Below are 11563 nucleotides of genomic sequence, written 5' to 3'. Positions count from 1 at the left end.
CAGGAGGGTGAGCAGAGCGAGGCCGGGGAGACCTGACTCGGCGGCTGTGCCGGGTGCGGGATGGCGCCCTGGGCCCAGGGAGGGCGGACCTCTAGGCGCCAGGGGAAGCGTGTTTGAACCAGCTGGGAAAGCAGAAGAAAGAGCGGGTCCAATTCAACCTGCTCTCGTTTAGAAATTGGAGCACTGGGTCCATGGGGACGGAGATTCGGTTTCCCGAGTCACGAAGCTGTGAAGGGACGGAGCTGGCAGTCTTTTTACACCCGCTGTCCCCTCTGAAGTGAAGAGGAAGAATGATGCAAGTGTTTGACGTTACCTTAGTTACTGGAAATGCGGGTGCTGGTGCCACTTCGGCTCTCAGCACCATGGAAACGAGTCTTATGGTGGAAAAACTCAGCCGTGTCCTCACTGAGCTTGAGTTCCACGCTTCTTAATTCATTAAACATTAAAATTCGTTCTGTGCCAGGTGCTCTGCTAGAAACTGAACGTCTAGAGGTAAGCAAGCCCCAGCCCTCCAGAGCGGGGCAGAAACGTCCCCAGGCAGCAGTTATGACGCAGGTGTAGGCAGCGGACGCCTCCAGGGAGCATGGGCTGAGGATACTGAGCAGCCGTTGCCCTGGGTGACTGGAGAGAGGCCTCGGCGAAGTCCTGGCATCTGATGGATGGGGTGAGGCGTCCTAGGAATTAACGCAGGGCCTTCACACTGAGCTACATCCGTCCTCTGCCTTCTTTTCATTTATTTATTTATTTTAAATCTTGTATTTACAGGGTCCAGCTCTGACTAGGATCTTTAAGAGCAGACCATTTGGAGGTATTTGAAAGTGGGCATTTCAGGTGGAAGGTTCAAAAATAACAAACAAAAAACCCAAAGCAACTGCAGCAGCAATAGTTACAATCTCTAGATGAGTGTGACTCACAAGGACCAGTCTGGTTTGCCTAGATTATAGGGCTGAATAGAGGCCAAGATTATAGACAGTGCAGGATGGGTAGTGTTTTAGTCATTTTCCTGCCACTGGAACACGATACCAGACACAGTTTAAAGGAGCTTATTTTTTGCCTCACGGTTTCAGAGATTTCAGTCCATGGTCTGATGGCTTCAAGGCAAAAACAGCAAGGGGAAAGGTATGGAGGGATGGTGGAGGACAGCTGCTCAAGCTATGGTAACCAGGAAGCAGAGAAAGGAGGCAGGGATGACAATCCCCCTTCCAGTTTACACCCCCAGTGACCCACCTCTTTCCACCAGGCTGCACCTCCTGACTGCACAGTCAGCCATGAAGTCAGCAGTAGATAAACCCATTGCTCATTACAGCATCCACATGATTTAAGCACTGTTCAAAAGCCCCACCTCTGCACACGTGAGACTTTGAGGGAATGTTTACATCTAAAAGATAACACGCAGTCAGTGGTGAGCTTTGAAGGATTCAAAACAGACCATGGCCAGGCTGTGGCTGAGGATGGTAAGCGTGGCCTAGTTTGTGGCTATGAGTTGTACAATCAGAACATTGGGCCAAGGGCCGGTGCAGCCCTGAGAGTCTGTTTCTGACTCTGGCTTGGCCAAGCTTGGCCAGTCTTGGAGCACAGGGCTTCGTGGGGGCAGAACTGTGGATGAAAGGAGCAGCTGGAATAGGAAAGGGTCTGTATGGAATCGGGAGGCTGTTGCACAAGGAGCAGGCTGAGATCGCTAGTTTCGGGACTTCAGACTTCCAGTAGTGATCCTAAGAGTACTTGGTGAGCACATGCTCCTAGACCCTCCATAACACAGGTGGCCTTTGGACAGGAGCCACAGTTAGTCAGCTTGTCCCTGTTTGTGTAGGGAGCATTTATTTCTTTTAATGCATTCCGAGGGCCCAAGATGGAGCTGTACACAGAATAACCTCTTCTGGCGATTGGAATGGGAAATTTCTTGTACAAAGATTAAAGTCTTACCTTCATACAGCTCTACTATAAATGATTCCGTACAGTCCTGTGCATGTGAACTCTAAAAATGTGCCTGAATGAACTTGGTCCAGGGAAATCAACTTAGTTAAGTAGACCTGTAATGACCATTTGCCTAAGGTCTCAGTCTGGCCACCTTGTGGATGCTTCTAGCCTCACCTTGACATGCACTGGGCAGGAGAAAAGCAGGGGTCCCCCCAGCAAGGCTCCCCTTCCCGTTACTCCCTGGTTGTGCATGTGAAATATGTATTTGTGTGCTTTTGCACCCTCTCCATCTAATAGCCAGTTGAGAGGAGGAAAAAGATTATATATTTAGGAGCAATACCTTTGTCGGATGATTTTTAATCTGTGGTATCCAGGAGGACCATAAATCCTGGAGGAAGAACCCATCTGAGCCTGTTCCTGCTCTATAAAACAGTGGCCTCCATGACCAGCTCTCGATTGTTAAGAAATATCCCACATATTACCCTTTTATAGGCGCACCCCTCTGGTCCCTTCCTTATCCCCCTGACAACCCCTACATTTGTTTTTTTAGTTTTGTAACTTTATCAAGAATGCTGCCCGGTGGATTAGCAGAGATGCAGTGCAACCTTTTGCCTTTTTCTTCCACTCAGTATAGACCTCTTGTGATTCATCTGGGTTTCACATTGATTAATAGTTTGCTCCCTTTCTGTTCCTTAGTAGTATTCTAAGGCATGGCCTCCGGCAGTGTTTTCGTTAGCATGTATTAATTGTTCTTCATAATAGGGTTCGGTGTGATATTTCCAGACACACATACAATTCACCCTGGTCAAATCCAATCGCTAATTACCCATCCCTCCACCCACCCACATGTGCTTCCTAATCTCTGGAAATCACTAGTTGACCTCCATGACCTCCATGTCTACTTCTTGAAATGTGCACATAAGAGAGAAAACATGCAGTATACTGTGCTTGCCTTTCTGTGTCTTGCTAATCCTGTTTTTTTGCTATTGAGGTTTTATTTCATATATTCTGGGTATCAATCCCTTGTCGTATGCATTAGGGTGCAAATATTTTCTCACATCCTGTACGTCGTCTCTTCACTGTGTTGTTGCCTTTCCTTTGCCAAAGCTTTTGAGCTTGACGTAATCCCATTCGTCTAGTTTTGCTTTTGTTTCCTGTGCTTTGGGTTCTTATGTGTTAGGCATCCTGTGTAGAAAACCCTGGCCTGGAGTAGGGAGATGGACCTCAAATTGAGTTGAAAGCTTATCGCTGACTACTTGCCCCTTACCTCATTGGAGTGTCTTGAGGTGTTTTTCCTATGTTTTATTATAATAGATTTGAAATTTCAGGCCTTACATTTGGGCATTTGATTCACTTGGAGTTGACTTTTCATAAGTGAGAGATCAGGGTCAAGTTTTAGTTGTCTGCATCTGATGTCAAGTTTGCCCAGCCATGTTTATTGAAAAGGACGTGCTTCGTTTCTCTTGCTGAGGATTGCATTGCTATTCAGGGATCCTTTGTGCTTCCCTATGAATATTAGTATTGCTTTGTCTAGTTCTGTGGAGAACGTCCTGTGTATGCTGATGGTAACTGCATTCTATCTGTAGATCACTTTGGGTAGTATGGACATTTTAATATAACAATTCTTCCAGTCCATCAATATGGGAGATCTTTCTGGTGTTTTGTTTCTTGCTCGATTTCTCTCATCAGTATTCTATAATTTTTAGGATATTGACATTTCACTTCCTCAGTAAAAACATCTAATATTTCTACATGTTTTGTGGCTATTGTGAATGAGACTGATTTCTCAGTTGGTTTGTTTTTGGCATATAGAAAAGCTACTGACTTTTATATACTTGCTGAATTTATTGTCAGTCCTAACAGTATTTTGGTGGTTTTTCTATATTTATACAAATATATCTGCTGATAGGGATAATTTGACTTCCTCCCTTACTACTTGCATCCCTTTTATTTCTTTCTGTTGCCTGATTGTTCTGTACCAGTACTATATTGAATAAAAGCAGTAAAAGTGGACATGACTTGTTTCATTCCTGATCTAAGTAGAGATGCTTTCAGCTTTTTCTCATTCATTACCATATTGGCTATGGGTTTGTCATAAATAGCATTTATTAAATTGAGGTATGGTCCTTCTATACCTAATTTTTCCAGCGCTTTCATCAGAAAGAGATGTTGAAATTTACCACATATTTTCTACATCTATTCAGATAATTTATGATGATTACCCTCTATTTTTGTTTGTTTTTTATCTTTATTAAGTTTATTGGTACATTTTAGGTATATAATGCAGTTACATTCATCACTAGGATCTTGTACCTTTACATGATGTTATCTAGGGTCTTATTAGTCCCCATTCCCCAGCCTTCCCTTCAGCCCCTCTACCCTTCCCTGTTCACAAAGACATTGTTTCCATGTTTTTCCTTTTCACATATTTTTCTTTTCCCTTTTTACCTTTCCCCTACCCTTCCTCTACTCTTTTAGACCTTTTTTCCTATTACACAATATCAATTACACATTTTGATTCCTATTTATACTTTTAGTTTTTCACACCAGAGAAACTATTTGGTATTTACACATGTGTGACTTATTAATTCCACTTAAGAGTATGGCCTCAATGTGCATCCATTTAGCCATAAATATCTTGAGTTTATCATTCTTTACAGCTCAGTAGCACTCCATTTTATTTTAAAAAACACTTTTTTTAACCCTCTATTTTGATGTGATATATTACATCTTATTGATTTGTGCATGTTGAAAAAAATCATTGTATCCCTAAAGTGAAACCAATTTGATCATGGTGTGTTAGTTTTCTTGTTGCTGACAAATTACCCCATGTCCAAAGATAAAGGGGAAAAGATTCATTTGGCTTACAGTTCCCAGCGGTCTCAATCCATAAGCAGCTGGATCCAAGGCAGGCTGGCAGCGCAGCAACAGTTTACAGCAGACAATCAGTAGCAAAGCAACAAGAGACTTTAAAAAGGGGTCTTTCTACCCCTTTTATCTTACTCAGACTACTTAGGGTGGGTAGCACTCACACCCTTAATCCTAGCCCCACCAAGAATCAGTCCCACACACTGCCTTCAGCCACCTCTGAAAAAGCATGAGGCTTTGGAAAACACAAGCCATGGTACATGGTGGTTGATCTTTTTAATTTTCTGTTGAATTCCACTTGTTAGCATTTTGTTGATAAAGTTTATATCTGTGCTCTTCAAAGATACCAGTGTATACCTTGTCCTCATTGTGTCTTTATCTGGTTTTGGTAACAGGGTGATCTTGGCATCATAGCATATGTTTGTAAAAGTTTTTCTTCCTTCAGTTCTGCAGATTAGTTTGAGAAAAATTGATGCTCATTTTCTTCAGAAGTTTGGTACTATTATATGACAGTGAAGCCATCTGGTCCTGAGCTTTTCAATGTTGAGAAATGCTTTATTACTGACCTAATATCTTCTTGGTATTAATCTATTTAGGTTTTTTATATCTTCAAGGTTCAATTTTTGTAGGTCTTATGTGTGCAGATATTTCTCCATTTTTTCTAAATTTTCTAATTTGCTAATATATAAGTATTCATAATAATCCCTAATGATCCTTTACATTTCTGTGATATTAGTTGTAATGCATCCTTTTTTTACTTTAATTTTATTTATTTGGATCTTTTTTTTTTCTTTACTTTTTTGGTTAGTTGAGCTAGAGGTCTATCAATTTTATTTTTTCAAAGAACTGTGTCATTTATTTCTGCTCTTACCTTTGTTTTTTCTTTCCTTCTAATATTCTGCATTTGGTTTATTCTTGCTTTGTTCAGTCCTTGAGATGCATCTTTAGGTTGGTTATTTGAAATCAGTCTTTCTTTCATTTTTGCTTTTGTTTGAATGTAGACAACTTCCCTATAAATTTCCCTCTTGGTCCACAAGTTCTGGCATATTATTTCCATTCTCATTTCTTTTGAGAAATTTTTCAACTTCCCTGTGGCTTCCTCAGTTCCCCGCTGTTCATTCAAAAGTACGGTTTTTAGTTTCCATGTACTCCTACACTTTTAATCTTTTTGCTGGTGTTTACATTTATTCCATTGTTACCAGAAAACATACAGAATATGATTCAAGTTTTTGAATTTGTTAAGACTTGTCACAATGTATTCTAGAGGAAATTTCATTCACTGATAAAGAGACTGTATTTTTCAGCTGTTGGATGGAATAATGTATCAATGGCCATCAAGTCCATCTGATATACAGCACAGTTTAAATGATGTTTCTTTGTTACTTTCGTGTAAATGATCTATTCATTGATGAAACTGGGGTGCTCCTGCTGTTTTCCAGTGTTCTCCTATAGTCACTCACCTCAAAATGCGACTGCAACCCTACTACATTGGGTCTTCTTTGTGGATGAAAAAGTGAGTTCTAGATGTCACTAGTCATTTTAATCTTGAGAGCACACTATTCACCATGGAAGTTCAGCTGAATCGTTTCTAGTCTGAGGACATTATGAAATAAATAAAGCAACTATAAAAATTTGTGTACAAGCTTCTGGGTGAGCATTCTCACTGCCTTCATTCTCTATGATTAAAAAAACAGGAGCGCAATTATAGAATCCTGTAGTAACCACGAGGTAAATTTTAAAGAAACGATCAAATCATTTCCAGAGTCACTATACCGTTTTACATTTGCACCAGCATTGAACGTGTAATGCAATTACTGCACATCCTTGCTAACATTGAACATTACCACTATTTTTTTTATTTCTAGTAGATCTGTAGTAGCATCTCACTGCAGTTTTCATTTGCATCTACCTAATGCCTGTTGATGTTGAACATGCTTTACCTGACATCTGTGTGTTAGTTTTGGTGAAATGTGTGTTCGTGTCTTTCCCTACAGTATGATTGTACTGTTTGCTTCATTCACGGTTGAGCTTTGAGACTCCTCTGTATGTTCTAGATACTGGTGCTCACTTTTGGAGTTCAAATGTTTTTAATTCTGAAGACCCAAAATTTATCTTTTTTTTTTTTTTTTCCTGTTGCGGAGCATACTTTTGGTATCGAGCCTAAGGACATTTTGTCTACCCTAACTCCTGAGAACTTTCTCCTCTGTTCTTTCCCTCCATTTCACAGCTTTACATTTTGGTATTAGGTACAGGATTTCAGCAGATACCTGTTGGTGTTGGTGGTTTTTCTTTGTTTTGTGTATGTTTTATGTTTGTGTTTTTACCCATAGATGTTCAATTACTCCAGCACGAATTGTTGAAAACCTTTTGCACAATATCGTATGATTTTTGCCAGTTAAAATGACCTGCCTGGTTCTGTTTCCTTGTCTTAAAAATAAGATATGTGGATTACAACCAGATGGGTGTTATTCAAGCTGCATTACCAGGAAGGCACGATAGCAGCAGGGACCACAGCAGGAGCAGCTGGTGATCTTCTTGCCTTTCTGAATTCCTTGGGTGCTGCTTTTACATTTTATGGATTTGAGGATCTGACAGGTAGCTGGATACGACGTTCTCACAGCTAAAATGAACTCTGAGACCAGTTGATGTGAAGTCTCTTTCTGCAGCGATTTGCTGTGATTCTAAGTTGACCATGTCAGAATTCACTTTTCCCATTTCACATCAGCCTTCAGGCTCCTCCTTTATTTTCCGGAGGGTGTACTCGTGTGAAATGTTTCCCTTGTTATCCTGTCGTCTCTTTTTATACATATGATGGGCTTTGTGCAGTCATTTACCTTGCACTTCGTAAATCAGTTGATGACTATCTGTCGAAAATTGAAAATGTGTTAAATATAGTAAAATCTCGCAGTGGAACCATCTGTTTCCTAGAGCTCCGATGACAGGAAGAAAGGATAAGGTAGCAAAATCACACATAAGCCATGAACCAACCTCAAGCTTTGCGGATAACCAGTTTTCTCTCACCATCACCTGTCTGGCTTTACTAGTTTTCACAAAGCATTTGCTTCAACTTTAGGCAGATTGCAAAGGGTTATTTTCAGCAGCTTCTTGAGATCTCAAATAGCCTTATATTTTTATGCCTATCATCAAAATAAAGGGACTTGCCCAAAGTCATAGCACTAACATGTATCAAGTAGAAGACTGAGAGAAGAGCTCACATATTAATGTCTGGCCTGGTTATTTTCCATTTCTACTTTATAATACAAGGTCCTAGGAAGATATTTTCTAAAAGGTGGCATACCATAGCTTTTTAATCTGTAAAACAGGGTCATGACATAAACTCAGAAAGTTGTTGAGTGTCTTCATTTGTTTAGTTAAATAGGGTTAATTGAGATAGTGTGTCTGAAAAAAAATGATACATTTCAAAGTGTTGCCTGCTCAAAAGTTGGTTATTTTTAATATCTGCAACTATATTAGGTCTCAGATTCCAGTAGACAGCTGTGTGTGCTTGTTGATTCTGATTCATGAGAAATGTGCTTGTTTACATCACAGTGTATTATCTGTTCTTCCTTTGAGTACTCATGTGGCCAAATTGGGAGCTACCACATTAGTATGATTCAGATATCTTTGAGAGGGCGGTTAGAGTTAATGGTTTCCATAAAATTGTTTTAATAGTTATTTTTCAACAGATGGACAGCTTACATTTGGCCACAATTCTGTAACAGTGTGATGATTGAAGTTTTTCAACAGATGGCATACTAATAATCGGGAAAACACCCTCCCATTACGAAGTGCTGCAAAAAAAGACTTTTTAGAGCGCCAGAGAAATAAAAGTCATACTCCCAAGTCCTTAGACTGTGCTATTATAATCATAATTTAGATAATTTGGAAGATTCCATTTCTGGCACTCAGATTTATTTTGTAAATGAGCATGCATATCCGCATTACAGTGAGATGGTGAGAGCTACCTTGTTGTCAATTGAAGAGTCAGCACACATATACCATTGAATCTCCCCTTGATTGTGGGTAAATGTGTATAACTTTCACTGACTGAATTAGTCTACTTCTACTCCCCATGAAGAAAGTGTAATCATAAAAATCAACCATCAGTGACTTATATGTTCTTTCTGAAGAGTGTTGGTTTAGGAGAGAGAAAGATCTCACCGAGACTTAGAATGTTCCCGCATGCTCACCCATATGACAAACTCTCCTGACTTCCAAACTGTCCCACTTCTACCCATGACTACCTTGCAATATTTCTGGAATCAGTAAGTGAGGAATCAGGAGACAAATGAGGCAGAAAGTAGAATGGTGGAAGTCAAAGGTGGCATTTGTGATTGTTACAATGGCAGAGGGCATCAACTGATATTTAGTGAATGGGGGCCAGTGTACTTGGACATGCTAAAATGCACAGCATGTTTCTGAACGTGAGAGAAATGTCCCATATCCAACATTTGCCTGAGTAACTGGCCGGGCACATCCATCTGTGCTTGGAACCTATCTCTGTTTAAAATTAAGCCACAAAGTAAGTTTTATAATACAAGATACATTTTGGAAGAATCTTAATGGTCACATAATATTAGCATCTACCCATACCTCTCCTCCTTGATTTTACTACGTAGCACATAAATGGCTGAAAGACTTCTGAGTTCATGTTCTTGAATCCCGTAACAGCTTTTAGTTAGACGTGTCCTGAGCATTTACATAATAAAACAGAAATATCTTAAACATTTAATTTCCTTTCATTTCCCCTCTACGATGAACAGGACATATTTTAATACTTAATATTTTTTGAAATTTTATGTGTGTTATATTAACCATGAATTTTGAGATTGAAATAATTACACAATGCTTGATCTGTTGGAAATGATAAAGGTGAGAAAAGCACTACTACAGAAAATTAATTAAGAGGAGACAAGGGCCAGGGATTTAGCTCAGTGGTTCCGGCACCTCCCTCGCAGGCATAACGACCCAAGTTCGATCACAGGTACCAAAAAAAGAAAGAAAACGAGGAGACAAATTTCTTCTGGATTTGTCTATTTGTGCAAACGTAATGCAGTGTTGGAGTCATTAAAAGATAAGGAAAGTGACATGAGTCAAGTGATATGGGTGTCAAGTCTGCACCCCTTCGAATCAGTGTAAGTCTTGTTAAGTGAATCATCAGACACACAGCACTTATATCACACGCTTTCCCTTGTAGGAGAAACCCAAGTTATACGTGAGAGCAAAATAAAAGATAAGTAATTGGTAATAGGGAGAGAGGTCTTTCTCAAAAGGTAAAGGACTCAAGAGATGCAGGGAATGGAGAGGAAGGAGAGGGAAAGGGGACAAAAAAGAATTTAGATGTGCTGTGTGCATGCACCAGCGCCACACAAGGAGTGTGACCATCATGTGCTACAAACTCGTACTAACGAAGGAAATGCTCTGACAAAAGCCTGATTCTCTTAGGGCCAGCCGTATTACCTAGCTTCCTGCCATGTATCATTGCAGATGGCATTCGATGACTGCTTCAGCTTGACTTGCCCTGGAAACCCTCACCCCGGGGACTTGATTGAAGTACTCCGTCCTGGCTATCAGCACTGGGCCCTGTACTTGGGTGATGGTTATGTCGTCAACATAGCCCCTACAGGTAAGGCTTGCTGACAGTCGCTCCCGGAAGTTTACACTTTACTCAAAATAAGAAAAATAACGGACGAAATAAAACTAAAATGCAGGAAGTAGATACAGCAAATCCAGGTTTAGCAGAGAGAAAGACCGGAGTGCCATCAAAGAAATCACAAAGGTCAACCAATGTTAAAATTTAAAACCTTTATATCTAAAAAATTCACAATTAAAATTGAAACTAATATCCACCTGGAGGAGATATTTACCACAGACAAGAGTAAGTTTGCTATCCTTATAGATCACAGATGATGATTTAATTCATTCAATGCCTCTTGATACATTACCTAGGATGTACTGAATGTCATTTTAGGACTAGGAATTCATAGAAATTTCCTGGCATAGTGAAATTTATATTTTAGTATGTAGAGAGAACCAAGAACAAATCACCAGAGTGAATGCTAAAAGGGAGATAAGCAATGTGGAAAAAATAAATCACCGTGTCCTTCTGCCATGATGTCCCTGCCCTGCAGTCAGCCTTCCAGGGACTGAACCCTCTGAAACTTTGGGCTACAACAAACTATTCTTCCTTTGAATTGTGGGTATCTGATATTTTTCCTAGCAATAAGAAAGCTGACTAATACAGAAAATGTGTACTAGACAAGTCATTGTACCTATACCAAACTATATAGTTCAGAAGTCTTTGGAACTGGCTTGTGGGAAAAGTTTGGAAAAGTTTAGAGAATCAGCCTAGAGAAAGCTTAGAAGGTTGTAAGCAGAGCTTGATAGGTAGGCACTGTCCTTGAAATTAAATACTCAGCACAAATTTTTAAAAAAGTAACATTTGAAGAAAAAAAACTTGTGCATCTACGTTATGTCTTACATCTGGAAGATAGTGCTGTCTTCCTAGGTTGCACTGTGAAACTCCATGTTCATACGCCCTCGGGATTCAAGGTCTGAGCTTTGATCCTATGGATTGAAATTTAATTTCTCTCTATTGTTAACCACTGTGATATTTTTTCAAGCCAGTTTACCTCTCTGTGGTCAATTCCTTCATGTTTCTACTGGATGGTTTTGTTTATTTGTTTTTTGCGGTACCAGGGATCGAACTCAAGACCTTGCTCTTGCAAGGCAGGCATGGTACCACTGAGCTAAATCCCCGGCCCCCTCCACTGAGTTT

General features: G+C 40.1%; 1 protein-coding gene across 8 annotated transcripts in view; it reads left to right on the top strand.

Moving 5' to 3' along the window:
* Plaat1 (phospholipase A and acyltransferase 1) overlaps window positions 1-11563 on the top strand; it is a 32131-nt gene that overhangs the window by 741 nt on the left and 19827 nt on the right. For 2 of the 8 annotated variants that reach the window (XM_010624087.3, XM_010624086.2), the window contains exons 1-2: window positions 341-492; window positions 10273-10411. In XM_010624087.3, coding sequence (XP_010622389.2) covers window positions 10273-10411 — 139 coding nt within the window. In that variant the 5' untranslated portion in view covers window positions 341-492. Of the gene's footprint in view, window positions 1-336; window positions 493-554; window positions 665-765; window positions 809-10272; window positions 10412-11563 lie in introns of those variants that run through there. The other 6 variants (XM_033762571.1, XM_010624084.2, XM_010624082.2 and 3 more) reach the window with 6 other exon arrangements.

Source organism: Fukomys damarensis, unplaced genomic scaffold, assembly GCF_012274545.1.
Source record: "Fukomys damarensis isolate Sample0158 unplaced genomic scaffold, DMR_v1.0_HiC HiC_scaffold_12, whole genome shotgun sequence".
NCBI classification, from domain to species: Eukaryota; Metazoa; Chordata; class Mammalia; order Rodentia; family Bathyergidae; genus Fukomys; species Fukomys damarensis.
This window is presented reverse-complemented; position numbering and strand designations above follow the sequence as displayed.